Here is a 15,701-nt window from a genome sequence, read left to right on the forward strand (position 1 = left end):
AATGAAAAGATGCTACAAAGTAATCTGTTAACTAATATTTTAATATGTGTTTTAATTTTCTCTATATATGCCTTGTTTTCATGATCAGGCCATGTTCTTGGTGTACTGTGCTTTGGAGAAGGAACCGGTGCCAATGTCCTTGCCTGCAGCTTTGATGCCACCATCCAAGAGAAAACCTGTTAGTATTCCAGGAGCAATGCCATTAATTCCATCTTCTGTGTCTACTAAAGAATCTCATCAGTCCTTGCCACCTGTAGGTCTTCTAGCTGCCAAAACACCATTAGCACAGGTAAATCCTGGAGTGGTTTGGGGTTAAAAGATTTCTGTTCTTAATGCTGTGCTTTGGAATCTCTCTGTGTGAAAAGTCTTGGTACTTTTTTTTTTTTTTTTTTTTTTTTTAGTATTGATTACCGTATTGATTTGTTGATTAAAATTGAGGAGGTTGATGGGAAGATCAGGTTAGGAGAAAGACTAATATAAATTTATCTTGTTTTACATTTTTGAATGCCTTCAGATATAAACATTTGGATGAAAAAAAAATCTCACCTAGTAAAGACTTTGAAGATACTTTAAAAATTATTTCAAAGCATCAAACTTGACCCAAAGATCAGAATGTTAAGAAAACAGTTCAGAAACAATGTTCAGGTGCACATTTGGAGAGCATATAATTGTTCTGCCTGGAGACTGACTTGAATAGAGACAGGTTCTTCCAGCAAATTAGTATCTGTGATAGGTGTGTATGTGCACTTGCATACATATGCATACATGGAGAGTTTGAAAAGGACATTAATAAAAACAGAATAGGTGAATGCAAGCACTGATGAAAGGAGACAAAAGATCTGGCATAGCCACTTAAATATGAGGTTTGTCTCAAATGTGGTTAAATGTGGTTATTAGGAAACTTGATCAAAAAAAAGTGCCTTGTTTAATACTGATCACTTAAGAATCCAGAATTCAGGAACACTTACTGGTTCTTTCCCTCCCCCCCTCCCCCCCAAATTTTTTTTTGAGAAACAGGTATTAAGATAAGAATTACAGTACTTCTGGCCTAAGATACTGCTTGGATGTTTGGGCACCCATATTTGAGTAGCCAATAAAAGTTTTGTACCTCTTGAGTCTGAATGTGTCAAGGTTTTCATCTGTCTGTTTTTTTTGACTGCCAGAAGTGGTGTTAGCATATTTACTGCAAAGTAATGCCATCCTGGGCGGGTGTCTCAGAGTATGCTAATAGTCCTTGTACACCACAGTTAACATGTACATGCGCAGCAGTTGAAGCCATTTTTACTGAAAAAATGCATCTTTATTTTACGGTAGCCTTGTGTTTGGAGCCAGGCTGCTGCAGGAAGAGATACTGCAAAAATTCCAATCTTACCTTGATGGGAGTATTCAAACCTATGATTAAGAATGTCCCAGTTGTTAGGTGTCCAGACTTGACCAGTTCTTTAGTTCTTCCAGTTAAAGCTCTTCAGACATATAAAGAGGAATAAAACTGAAGAAGTTGGACAGTAAGCAGGAGGACTGTGACTCTGCAGTAGGGAGGCCCAACAGCCTGTTGGAGAAGGTCTTGGCTGCAGGGAATCACTGATGTGTAGACAAGGAAACAAAGCAATACCCACCAGCCTGAGTGCTTTACTGATGTAAATATTTTGTCTCTGTTTTTGGACTTGCTTGCAGCTCTCTGTACATATCTCTTTTGGGAGATAAAACTGATTCATGAGCTAGGCACCTATATCACTTTTTAAATCTGTGTTGTAGACTTTTGAATTATGTAACTCCTGAAAGTAACTAATCTGAAAACAGACCTCCCTTTATCTTACTATTGTTTTTTTTTTCCTTTCTATCCCCCGCAGTGGGTTGTATCACCTGTAGACAAAATGAAATATGATGAGATCTTTGTGAAAACTGACAAAGACATGGATGGCTTTGTGTCAGGTGTGGAAGCCAGAGAACTATTCTTGAAGACAGGACTGCCTTCTGCTCTGCTAGCACATATCTGGTAGGGAATTTTTCAGTGACAGCTGATTAGAAAATGGGATGGTTCTTGTTCATTCTCAGCACTCTTCATGGAAAGTGCTATGTTGATACTTCTGGAAAATTAAGGTTTCGTTTATTCAATAAGGTGTGCTCTGTATGAGTAGTGGTAATTTATTTGCTTCTCCTTTGGGACTGAAATGGGGGGAAAATGGGTTCATTCTATACATTATCATCTCCTAGCTAGAGCAGAGAAGGAGCCTGAGCAGAAATAGTTTAAAATTCCATACTTTGGGTAAACCTCCATATTTAAGGCATTATAGTGTTTCTCTGCATCTGAGCCCTGATGTGCTGTCGTACTCTGGTGATGAGAATTATGTGTGCAAAGCTTCTAGCGTGCGAGACTTGAGGCCTGTGTAGTTCTGTAGCTTGGTAGTGAAATACACAGACTCCAGTAGTGATATCCACTGCTTTTGTTTGTTTGTGTTTTATGCCTCTACAGGTTATGATTCTTTCATAGGAAAAAATCTGTTTTTCAAGATATGCTTAATATAATATCTAATTTAGGAAAATCAGATAAGTTAGTGTTGGCTATATGAGACTTCTTTATTGGCAGGAACTTTAGTTACAGATACTCAGATATTGCTAGTGACTCACAGATTTAATTCTTCCTTTAGGCAGATCCAAATCCAATGTAACTGAACTGTATACCTTAGTATGCAAAGAGAAAATGGTTGTGTATGTTGGAGTAATGTTTCCAGTTTATTAACCAGTTTATTAACTCTCCAGTTTATTAACTCTCCCAGCACATCTTTTTAAATGCAGTGATATACACTAGCAATTTTCAGTTTTGAATGACAGCAAGTACAGCAAGCAGGGTGGTACTTGCAGAAACTAGGGTTTGATTTGTTTCATATCTGTACAGGGCTCTCTGTGACACAAAAGACTGCGGAAAGCTTTCAAAGGAACAGTTTGCTTTGGCTTTCTATTTAATTAATCAGAAGTTATCAAAGGGCATTGACCCACCTCAGGCTCTGACTCCAGAGATGATTCCACCTTCTGACAGGGGTGTCAGTTTACAGAAGGTAAGAATGATTTTGGCATTTGGATATAAATCTCAAATGTAAGAAAACGTTAATTTCAGAGGCTACATAAGAAATAGATCAAGTACTGGCATACCTTAAATCTATCAAAATATCAGAAGGAAAACAAGCCTTAATTACAAAGAAGGGACAAAACACTGCTCCATTCATGTTCCAAAATGAAGTTGCCATTTATTGCACCTGCCAACCAAGCGGAGAGATCTTATGTTGAGAAAGCATGATTTTCTACTTTGAAAGAATAATCCTCTTCCTGCCTGTTTAAAGAAATTTTATTTTGCATCTGAAATAACATGCACAAGTTGAATGTTTTTCTCCTAGCATCTTTACAATTACCTTTTTTTACATTTCTTTTCAGAGGTCTCAAAATAATGTGAACTACTTAAAGTTGGAATCAGATACTTAAAGTTTCAAAAGTAAATGATCCAACTATTTTAAAGTTCAAAGACAGTTTAAATGTCTTCCTAGCCTGTCGATAGATACAGTCTACTGCTGGATTAAGATATATCTCAGCTGTTGAATTTGGAGTTATCAGAATAATAGAGGTCACAGCAAATTCTTACTTGTCTTACACATCGTAAAGTCTGATGTGGATTACCTTTTCTTGGTTGTGCAAAACATTGACCGAATTCTACAACTTTCTTAAACAGAATGAAAAATTTTTACCTGAAAAAAATAATTAGAAACTCAAAATTTGGCACTACTTTTGAGTTTCTGTAATCAGTATCTAATTTCTTTTTACATTCTGTTTTTAAAAAGTAATTGCTTTATTTGCAACTCTACTAATCTTTTTTGTATGTTTGCTTTCCTTTCTATGTCTCTTTTCTAGTTTGGACTGTTTTTTCCATTCTGCACCACTCTGCTTTTCATCTTTATTATTCTGTCAGTTTGTTAACTCTGCTTTCTCAAGGTTAGAGAATCTTTGCTTTTCTAATACTTACTGTCTGTTAGTTTAATAATGAGCATCCTTCTAAGACACTTAAATAATTATTGAAACAGCACAGCACTTCTCCGAAGTGTCACAATACGTTGCTATCTCAAAGTATTGCTGATTTTTAGTGCTGTTCATCTGGAACAATCCTGACTTGACACAGTGTATATTTAATTTACTTCTATGCAGAAAATGTTTTGTGGAGTGAACCTCTGTGGCTGTTGTGTTAATATGTGTTGCTTAAACTTAAAAGAAAACGTAGCGTCTTATCATACTGAAACTGCTAAGGAAGTCGTAACAGAGTACTTACCCAAAGTAATAGTTGACGCTTATAATTAGGACTAAGACCCTTGTTTTTACTGATTATATTGCAGAAAATATAGTGATCAAAGTACATTAGACGAGATCAGCATTGTTTACTGCTATTCTGTGTGTATATTGTTTTCATAGAACTCTTAAAGACATCAGTTGAATTTTGCAGTGATTTTGCATTACTAACATACAAGATAAGAGTAAGAATATTTTGAAAGAAGGTAAGAGATGTCTTTTAGTTAGCTCTGTAAATCCTTACCGTGAATTCATTTTACTAGATTGAGCTGAAGGTTCAGTTCATTTTGAGCTCTTTTAAAAGAGATACTGTCTTGTTTGTTGATATGAAAGAACTTCCTTGCCCAAGGTTATTGTTCAAGGATTGAACCAAAGAATAAGAGCAGTAGGGAGAGAATTCTTTTTAAGTGGCGTGGCTTAAGGAGTAAAAACTTTTAGGCTTCCTCTTCTGACTTGACAGATAAAAACAAATCAGCAGAAATATCAGTAAGTATAAATGTAATGGATTATGTTTTTAGGGTAGGGAAAGTTATCTGACAATCTTTCTTGGTGGTAGATGTCCAGAATGTATATCCATGTGTATTGCTATTATCTAATACTTGGTTTCCTTACAGAATTTCATTACAATACCAGTGTAACTTTTTCAATTGTGAAACTTGAATGCAGATATCATAAATGGAGAAAAAGCAGCAATCTAATATTTGCTGTTTCTTTACCAGATCAGTCCTGTTTGTAGTTGCCAAATTTGCACTTGTGTTACTGGTTTTAAGGCTTAAAAGGAGCTTGCATAGAAGTTCTGAAGGAATCTGCACATATGAGTGAAAACCTGACTTCCTCCTCCAATTCTGTCTTGGTTGACTCTTATACCTATCTTGAATTTAAAAACTAAAGCATTGTTTGCATATGTGTTGCAGTTTGTTAAATGTCAGTGAGTAGTTCTAACTTCTGTGTTTAACTTTTTGCCTTATATATTGAAGCTAAAAATATTCGCTTTTCTATTTCCTCTGCTCTAATTTTGCTGAAAATTTGAAAATGAGATTGAACTTTTTTTAAGGTTTTATGCTAGACTTAATGTATGGAATTTGTTTAAAGGATGAGAGATGGAAACCCAGGAAGAACTTGAACTTCCATGTTTTCCTTCTGTCCCTTTATAGGAAAGGGAGAGGTTTCTCTCATTAGCAACACTATAAGCAACTTGATAAAACTCCTGACTAATATTGTTTTTAGGATAAAACTCAACTTTATATAAAACTTTCTGTTCTGCTGACTTGAGAAACTGTACGTTAACCCGTTTAAGAATGGCTGTATGTTTTTGATTCTTAGTTTGTGCCCTTTACTCTAGTAAAATCTGCACATATGATCTATAGTTCTGCTGAATAATGTTCTCTGCAACAATATGTTCAGATTTTCTGTTTTAGGTCTTTTGCTTTTCTTTTTTCGTCTTCTAAGCATAAGCTGAAATAAACACTTAACAAATAATATCTTGGTATATTTCCAAAGAAACTTCAGAATTTAAAGATTCTTTGCATTACTTCTGGGACCTGCATTTTTTTTTTAATTAATAATATGTATATGTACATGTCCACTGAACTTTATATTTGTCCTGGATAATTTTATACAAGGCTCGAAAGAAATGTCTATAGAAGATAGTTAGAGTGAGTATGGCTTCCTAAATACGTTCATGTTGGGATAAGGCACACTTGAATGATTGGTGTTTGCTAATTTGTGTCTTCAGTGTTTGTTCTATATCATTTATGTTTAATCTTTTCTTTGAAATAATTTGTATTAATGTCATCTTTTTATAATAAGTAAGGAAATGGGAACTCATGGGTCACTCTTATCTATGACTTAATCTGTATCATCAAAGTTTTAGTCAGTACTGTTCTGGTTCTTGTTGAACTAGCTTGACTTGACTAAAAATACCACAAATCACATACCAGTCCTCTACTATATGAGGATCACTAAGGTGAAGAGCTTTTTGCCACTTTTAATGAGTGCTAGGAAGTCAGCTAAACGATAACTAAAACAAGTCTCATATTGTAAAACCAGATTTTATTTTATTTTATTTATTTATTTTGTGGTATGATGGCATGACCAAATAGTCTTGTGCTTCTGTGGAAGATGTCATCACAAGTTTACAGGAGAAAAACTCAGTTTGAGTTACTGGATGCATTGGATGTGTGATGTGTTGTGTTAATCTAGCATCTGGACTGCTTTTAAAAGTTTACAATTCTAATTTTAATGTTGTAGGCAGTTGTTACGTTTTTGTAATTGCACAAGCTGTCCTCTTGTAAAGTGAAGATAGTTGTCGGACACCATAAACTATAAACTAATAATACTCATTTTTGTATTTTTCAGACCACTCAAGGACTGAGTTCTGTAGCAGATTTTTCTGCAATTAAAGAACTTGATACATTAAACAATGAAATAGTAGACCTGCAGAGGTAGGTAAAGGAGGAATAGTTTTAGTTGTCTTAGATTAAGTTATTCTTTGATGGTGTTCTAAATGCATAAGAAAAATCCTGAATGTAATAGACTGCTTTACTAGTACCAGTGGTGAGTATTTCTGTTAAAGGACTCTAGTATTGCATTGTTTAGCACTTCTGCTCTCTATTTGCTCATGTGAGTGCATTTAATAGCAGCAGCACTGTGTCATGCCTTCTGGGCATGTGAGAGTGCTGCATGTCCTAGCATCACAAGATTGAAACCTCTCCCTTGTTCATCTCTGACAGACAGGAATAGAGCAAATTTTTAGGGTGTTGGACCCATGATACAGACTGGTGCTTAGTGAACTTTTATTCCTGGGCTCCTAAAGCCTTTTTTCCAGTGGAGGCAGGGAAGTGAGACAGGAAAAATCAAGAAGTATACAGGGTAGAGAGTGGGAAGAAGGCAGTTTGCATATGGACCTCTGCTAGGATTTTGATGGTGGTAAAGATGATGGTTATGTTCCTCTTGGAGAAATAAATGGTTGCACTAGGAAGAATGCTTTTTATTTTGAGATGTTCCAGTAATGGTTTTTAAGGTAATGAAGAAGAGGACTAAGAAAATTAAATTCATGAATGTTGTACAGTCCTTGCAGATACATTTCTTCAGTGATTTTGGTACTATCATAAATCTACTGTTGACTCTCTTTCTATAAAGAACAGTCAGTTAATTCTAGTATTTTTACATTGAGGATGCTTTGCCATGATGAAATTTGCCTGTCTTATTCACGTCATTGCTTGTAGGAATGACTTAATTTGGCAAGGTGTCAAAGCACAATCTGTTTCCTAAATATATAGATGTTTTTAACTTCCATGATTGCTTATTCTCTCTCTTATTACTCCCACTGTCTCTTCACTTCACCCTGCTTTGTTTTCCTCTGTTCTTGTTTAGGTTGGTTTTGTGCCAGTTCTGGACTCATACATTTATTAAGTTGAAATTTGATTTACAGAGATCTGTGTTAGTTTATCTGTATCTTAGAGGAAAATAGATCATTCACTAACATGAATTTTTAGATGAAACTTTTTTTACCAGGTGTACTTGCAGCCTAACATTAAGCTAGTCTGTTTATATTTTAGTGGGTTTTATTTATTTCTTTCCCACTGTGAGGTATTGAATACCATGGCATTTGAATAGTCATTGTTTCCACTTCTTTATTGGCACATATATTTGAATAGTTATTTAAGACACAGTTGGACAATGTTAGATTGTTTGCAGTATGTTTTGAAGATATGGTAAGGCAAATATTACTATGCTTTTAATTTGAGAAAAGAGAAACTTTCTTTTATATGATTTTAAGGCCCATAATAGAACTAGATTAATAATCTAGTTCTTAAGGCTTAAACCTGTATTTTAAACCAAAGTATAATGATGAAAGAGATTTGTGCTCTTTCACTGAGAACGACTGATAATCTGTCAATGTAATAAAGTGAATTGTGGTTCTAGTAAAAAAAAATCTTTTTTTTTTTTTTTGGAAGACAATTAAAATTCTGATTGACTTGAAAAGCCTGTACCTGCTGTGGAAGGGTTATTTTGGTAGCAAAGTAAATATTGCTGTTCTGTGTGTTTGCTAAGCAAGCACAGGTGGCAATGTCAGGGAACAGGAATGTCAGCAAATGTGGGTTTTATTTTTGGGGAAATCCATGTTTTTAAGTAGAACTGGTTGTGTATGTTTCAAGCCTTAGTAGTTCTCTTACAGAAAGATAATTGAAACTTATATTCGTTCACTGTTAAACAAATATATTGTTCAGCTTTTTTAATGAATATGTAATAATGCTAGTCCATGACTCCACTGAGATGTATCCATGAGAGTTGCATTGTGAGGCCCAGTAATGGAATATTGAATCCATTTTTGAAGCACACATTAAAAAAAAAAAAATCCCCACCCAACCTGAAATAGCAGAGGAGTTTCAGCAAATAGTATAATCAAAAGAATGATAGTATCCGGAAAATGTGGCTCTGAGAGACTGAGCAAAGAACTCGGACGATGTGTTTGTGGCTCATCAGTTCACAGGATGTAAATAGATCTGATGGCCAATAGTTCTTGAATCTAATCCAGTAAAAAACATAGTATATAGAAGATGAAGCTTGAGAATCAAATGAGGAATAAAATGCAGAACACTTACTAGTGATTTGCCTAGGGATGTTATGCAATCTGCTTTATTTTAGCCTGTCAGCACTGCTGCTTTTTTCAGAAGGCTTCTAAATTCTGTTTCAGTTGCAGTATATTTTTAGAAAGCTATCTGTGAAGCTTTTTTTGATCAGTATTGTGGGAGGCTAGACCAGATGTTCTTAATATTCCATTTGGGCCATAAAACCTCTTTTTGTTCCCCAGCAACCATGCTTTGCTTTTGTGCATTCAAAGCTAGCCATGATCCGCTAATGAGTTGGATTCTTCAACTTTAACAATACCACATTTCTCTCTAAGCATTCAAGTAGTTGAGCTTAATTTCGTACATCTCTCCAGAGCTGCTGTCCTTCATGTATGTGGGAAAGCAACAGTTATACTGACTTACAAGCCAGTTTAAAAGGACCATAAAGCTGCCAAGTCAGTCTCTCAAAAGTAAGGAAATGTCTGTGTCCCCAGAAAAACAGGGCAACCTCTCCCTGCTATGCACTGACCTTTTTTTTCAAAGTTCAGAGATATACAGCTTCTTAGCAAAGTAGTGATACGGATTTGAATGTGTGCTAGATGCTTTCTTCTAACCTCTGTCTTGGAATAATTGAGCTGTTGCAGCTGAAAAAGGTGGTGGATGGGAAAGAAGGGGAGGAGAAGCTAGGCAAAGCCTAGACCTTTTCTTTCAGCATTGCGAAACTGAAGTACTGCAGTATGAATTTCCAAACTTAGAGAAGAAAGAATGTTAGGCAACTGTAGATGTAGATGATGCTATGATCTATGTCTCCAGTCGTCGGTCATTTATTATAGAAAAGAATTACGAATTTTTTTAGCTTTTTGTAGCTAGTGTGGTTGTGGTTCTAAGTGTTAGCAATGAATAAGTCTGGGCAGGGTTGTTTTATATTTGGCTTGAATGCATCAATGGACTTGAGACTATTCAACTGTAAGCTGTCACGAATGTTTGTAATACACTGAATCCCATTCACAAATGATTATACTCCATTCACAAATTGGTATAAAATTCCTGGATTTACTCTGATTATTTGCTTGTAAATCATGAAGTGTCTGTGCCGGAGAAACTATCTTAGTTTTTTTGTTTTGTTTCTTAAGTAATTGCTTTTAATTTATTTGATATGAGGTTTTCCTGACCTGATCCCTATTAAAATATACAGGGAAATTGTGTTGCCTTCATAAATTGATTAAAGTTGGTTGCAAGCATGCTTTGTTGGCAAGGTCAGCAGTTGTTTGGTTTCTTTTTATTTATTTATTTTTCTTTGAGTGCTGGTATGGTATGAGCCAGGAAATCTGTTGTATCCAGTAAGTCAATTATTTCTTGCTTTCTTTTTGGTTTTTCCAGTTGCTGAGCATTGCTTCAGGGGTATACCAGATAGTTTGTAAAAGAAATGGAGGATTTCAGAAGAATTAGTGAATTAAGTAGGTCTCTGTGTTGTCTTTTTTGAAACAAAGGTGTGTTTCTGTTTGGGAGAGAGTGGATATCTGTAAACTGTATGCATTCAACTTACTTTCTTTTGCCCAAGACCACTGCTTGGGATTTTCTTGTTCTGTCTGATTCTAATTCTTTCAATCTTTACAATTAATTGTTTGTTTGCATTTTGGCCCGTGTAAGCCAGCTGTGGGTGGGTCTGAAAGTCTGCTATTTGCTTGCTTATGTCCAGATTCCAAGGCTTTGGTACCCAACTTCTGCTGAAATAAAAAGGAAGTGAGCTTCGCCTCTGATACTACTGTCCCTGAAGTGCCAAAGAGAGTATAGAAGAGTATATATAAAGGCGCACATACCTGCTTGTATTTCTGTTTTCTTTCAGTTCTTGTACCTTAACTGGAAAAAACAAAATAAAATGAGTATTTGTTTATTTAGTATAAGTCAATTATTCTGTCTTTTATCAGGAATAATATGCTTGAATATATGCTGTGCTTAACATGTGACTGAGAGGTTGAAAGTATTTTTTCAACCTGACTTGTGTTTAGATCTGTCAAAGTGCTTTGCTGTGGTTGAGACCCTTTGTTAACAGGGGGTTAGTGAAAACAAAAGCAATAGAACTTATTTCAGCTCTATATTGCAACATTTAAAATACCTAAGTAAAATTAAACAGCAAATACTGTCCTTGTGGGCACACACCGCAAGTCACTCTTTAATCAGATACTAGAATAAACAAGAGTAGAATGTAATACATGTTATTTTTCAGAGCAAATGTTCATTTAAGCACAGTGACACCAGGATTTTTTTTTTTTAATCTTCTCTTTGTATACAGCAGAATAAAGAGAACTTTCATAGGGCAGACCCACTTGACTTTTGGGACAGAAATGGTCTATTTCTTTTTAGATAAGGGTAAATAATAATATTAATTTTATTTAATAATTTTGTATTGATTACCATGCTTTGACTATTAAAATACAGAGTTCCCTTAATTTTAATGATCTTTTAGTAATATCATTTGATAGCTTCTCACTATAGTATTTCAGTTAGATATGTTATGCTTACCATTATAACACAAATGTTAGTTTTTCACTATAGTATTTCAGTTAGATAAGTTATGCTTACCATTATAGCATAAATGTTAACTTTTAATGTGTTGATTTAATAATGAAATCATTAATAAAAGTAATCATCTACATAGAGAATAATAGGCTGATACAAAAGCTACTCTTATAACTGTAAAGCCTAGTGCTTTTCTGCACCTGTGAAAGAAAAAAAATGTATAATGCCCAGAGAAACACTTTTTTAATTAACAGAGACATTTCTGAGTTGTGGGGGTTTTTTTGCCCCTGTTTCTTAAAGCTATTGTTATCTTTGACTGTCAAGAATTTATTGGTGATAATTCCCCTGTCAGCAGTAATCACTTTTAAGCTTGAATAAACATATATAGGGACAGACTGGACATGACACAGCAAATAACTGCGTATGGAGTGTCTAAACACATACTGATTATGGCAATCTAGTGTCTCTTCTGACTGGGCTTACCCGCAAACATATCTTAAATCTGATAGGCAAGGTTAATTAATCAGCTAATTTGGCCTCCTGGAAATGTTTTCTAGCTGTTTTCAGCACAGGAATTACTGTGTTTGCAAGGGTTAATGGATAGAATCTGATGCAATCCCTCCCACTTTTCCCAGCAGTTTTCATTAGGCAGCTGCTCCATAGCAACAGTGAGATCACTGAAGAGGGTATTTCATTGATTTCTCTCTCCCGCCCCCTTCCATTTTTGAGCCATTCTTATCACTGAAGTGCGGTTGGGTGAAAAGACATATTTTTAATGCAGAACACTTATGTAGGCTTCCGTTTTGTAGATAATTTGGGAAGCAGAAATCCCCTACATCTTTTCTGTGTTTAATGTTTCACTATGTATTTAAAGAGAGATACAGGTTTAGGAAGCTGGATAACTGTACCTGCTGTAGCTGATGTTCTTAAGTATTCTTGCATTGTTTGCTGGTCTTCTAGGGAAAAGAATAATGTAGAGCAAGACCTGAAGGAGAAAGAAGATACCATCAAACAGAGGACAAGTGAGGTCCAGGTAAAGAATTATTGCTCAGATACCTGATATTGAACCATGTGATGCTTTAATGGCAGCGGGATTACTGAATCTTAAGATCATATCACTTATTTAGTGGTGGCTAGAAAAAAAATTTTTAAGTGTATATTTTACATGAATGTTTGTTCGTGGGGATGTGTGTTTATTTATATAAATATGTGAGCTTTTAGGATGTGTAGCCTCTACGGAGTTTTAAATCAAAGCAAATGTATTTAATAGGTAATTAAAACTGAATAAGGCACTGATATTGCAAATTCGTAAACTCTTAAGTCTCTTAAGTGATTGAATTAAATGGACTTATACATGGCACTGTTTAAGTGACAATAATTGCCAGTTTGGGAGAATGATTTTACCTCAAGTTAATTGTGCCAAAAGTAAGTGAATTAAAAAAATAAGATTTATTTGATATTTAATTAAAAGGATGATAGTGAACTTTCCAGAACATAAGGAAATCTGAATTTCAAGAGTATTTCAAATTAATTAAAAATTATGTACTCAACATCAGTGTTTAAGGTGCTAACAGACTAGCCCTGAATTAAATGCTGCAAAGCAGCATTTCAGTTAAATCATAAGCTGCAAAAGCAGCTGGTTTTGCTGCATTAAGAAAAAAAAATGTGAGTACTATCTGGTCATCTGGGTTTATTTTAAGAATAGCAGTAGAAAATAAATTATTTAGTTAAAAGTAAATAATGCAAGGTTGCTGCATTTTACTTTCTGTCAGGAAAAAAAAAAAAACAAAAAACAAAACTATGTGTTACCACTGTTGTGAATTTTGTGTTTGACTATTTAATATTTTTCAAGCCTGGATGATAATTAATAGTGTGACCTTTTGGAAGATAATCCAATGCTGACCTGTGACCAATGCTGCCATAATGGCAGCCAGCTACAGAAACTGAAAAAATACATACAGAAGTTGCCCATGCGCGTGGCTATGCATTTCTGTACATGCATGTAGTGATCATTCCCCTCCCCATTATGCAGGTTACCTTTTCACATATTAAAAAGTCTTACTGGTGTTCTTGTTTGTGTATACAGAGTAATTTTGCTAGTTAGTCTGCTCTCGAATCTCTATGTGCCTTCATGTGAAGGTTGTTTTCTGGCATATTTTTCATAAGAGGTATATAAAGCTAAATCAGAAGCTTTAGATCTAATTCCTGCTTTAGAAGGCCTAAAAGGTTGCAGTGTTAGTGTGATCTGTGTGTATGTTTATCATCTAGTGTTTGAGAGTCAGCTGCATCACAGAATCAATTAAACTATTGTACCCAGAGCAGTGGAAGCAATTGTCATACGCTCTTAACCTCTTAGTGATCACACAAACTATTTGTCCCTTGTTAAATGTCAAGTTCTGTCAGTCTGCAGAGAAGGGACAGTCTGTTACTGGCTTCTCTGAGAAAATGACAAGCCATCAGCATCAAATGGGATATGGCTGCAGTATTTTGGGGGCAGGTTTAGCTCAGTTCGTTAGAGCATGGTGCTGCTAATGCCAAGGACATGGGTTCAATCCCTGTATGGGGCTACGCTGAGGGTTGAGCTAGATGATCTCCAAAGGTCCCTTCCAACCTTACCATTCTATGATTCTGTTTATTTGAGCTGGTGGCCTTTTATCTCCTTACTCCTTAATATTGGAGGATCTGTTTGGTGAAACTTTCTGGAACTTCAGAAAATGTTGGTGACAAACTAAGAACATTTACATCATCCTTTTTCCTTCTATTTTTTTCTAATTGTGGCATTCTTAAAGATGTTGTACAAAGCTACCGTGTTCTGATCCGCCACCTTTGATAAGGCTGATTTAGTGGCATCTTTCTCCTGGGTTTGTGATACCAGGGTTACTTCCATGGACCCTAATTATAATCTCACAAATATCCACAACTTGTAATGAGTTGAACTAATTCTGTGAGAGGAAAAATGTGTTTTTTCTGTATAAAATATTTATTTACTATGTAAATAAAAAGCAAATGCGGAAATAGAGTTGCAGGGAAAACATGGTGCACTGCTGATTTAATAAAAATATCAACTCTTTAGTAGCAATGATCAAACGTTTTTTTTTTTTCCCTTTTTAGTAAAATTAGGTATAGAGAAACAAAAATTGAGGAGCTTCTAATGTACCATTTCTCTGACTTGATATGTAATTGGATCAGCATTCTCTCACAAATATAGGAGTAGTAATCTCAGATACTAAATGTTCTTCCAAAGTAGAGAACTTTGGGTTTTATAGAATTAATGTGTGACTAAAATGTTAGTTTTTGAACATACATCATGTAAAATCTGTAAATACCTTTACCTGACTGTCCTCTTTTCCTCATTTCCCTCACCCCAGTTCTGTCATTTACCAAGCTGCTTTGCTAGATGCAGATGTTGGAGCACAGTGCTCCTCAGCAGCTAGCCACTGCCTCAAGCAATGGGCTCCTAGCCACATCTGTGACGTTCTGATTGTCCATCTAGTACCTCACATGGATATATATGGCTTATCAGTCTAAATGTCAAGATTCAGAAATGAGTATTCATGGTATTTCCAGTGATTATGGCATATTCCCCATATTTTCACTTATATTAAGTCAAAAGGTCTGTTTTGCTTTTCGGTGGCACGTTAAAACTTTTGTAAAGAGATGTTTAGAACAAATGCATATGGTTAGTAAACAAAATATATGTTCAGATCTATGGAAGAATATATCTGCATGTGACATCCTGTCTCAAGGCTGTTCTTCTCTCTGAAAGGTATTTCAGGATTAATAGTCTCCTTTCAAGGACCCCAGAACGCTCCTGATCTTTTCTTGTAGCCTTCTGATCTCCTTATTGGCCTGAGTTTCCTGAAAAACAGGCTTATGCTCTGAGTGCATCTCTCAGCACTGGGTTTTACCTATTCTTCGTTTGTTGCAGAGCACAAAGTCATTAGAAATTTCTAAAAGACTGACTTCTCTGTGTGCCTACCAATTTGAAGGTTGTTAGTACTTGAATCATACCATTAAGAACAGTCTGGCAAGCTATTAAATTCATTGTCTATCCTTATGTGGAAATACAGATTTTTAGAGATTTCCTTGTCCTATACTACATTAGCATGGAGAGTTAGTGTGATTGTAAATATAATACAAAGATCGCTATTACCATAAAAGTTCTATTTTTATACCATCTCAAATATATTAATTGCTTGAATATTGGATCTCATTCATGTTGAGTGGTAAGATACCTTTTGTCTGTGTGGAGGGTGTTATTTGAAACCAGAGATTAAT

General features: G+C 35.2%; 1 protein-coding gene across 7 annotated transcripts in view; it reads left to right on the forward strand.

The window, feature by feature from the left end:
• The window catches only part of EPS15 (epidermal growth factor receptor pathway substrate 15), a 55,895-nt gene that overhangs the window by 18,561 nt on the left and 21,633 nt on the right, over positions 1-15,701 (forward strand). For all 7 annotated transcript variants that reach the window (XM_062581442.1, XM_062581444.1, XM_062581446.1 and 4 more), the window contains exons 9-13: positions 89-289; positions 1,851-1,996; positions 2,897-3,056; positions 6,688-6,773; positions 12,384-12,456. In XM_062581442.1, coding sequence (XP_062437426.1) covers positions 89-289; positions 1,851-1,996; positions 2,897-3,056; positions 6,688-6,773; positions 12,384-12,456 — 666 coding nt within the window. The remainder of the gene's footprint in view (positions 1-88; positions 290-1,850; positions 1,997-2,896; positions 3,057-6,687; positions 6,774-12,383; positions 12,457-15,701) is intronic.

Source organism: Rhea pennata, chromosome 8 (assembly GCF_028389875.1).
Source record: "Rhea pennata isolate bPtePen1 chromosome 8, bPtePen1.pri, whole genome shotgun sequence".
In the NCBI taxonomy this organism is placed as follows: domain Eukaryota; kingdom Metazoa; phylum Chordata; class Aves; order Rheiformes; family Rheidae; genus Rhea; species Rhea pennata.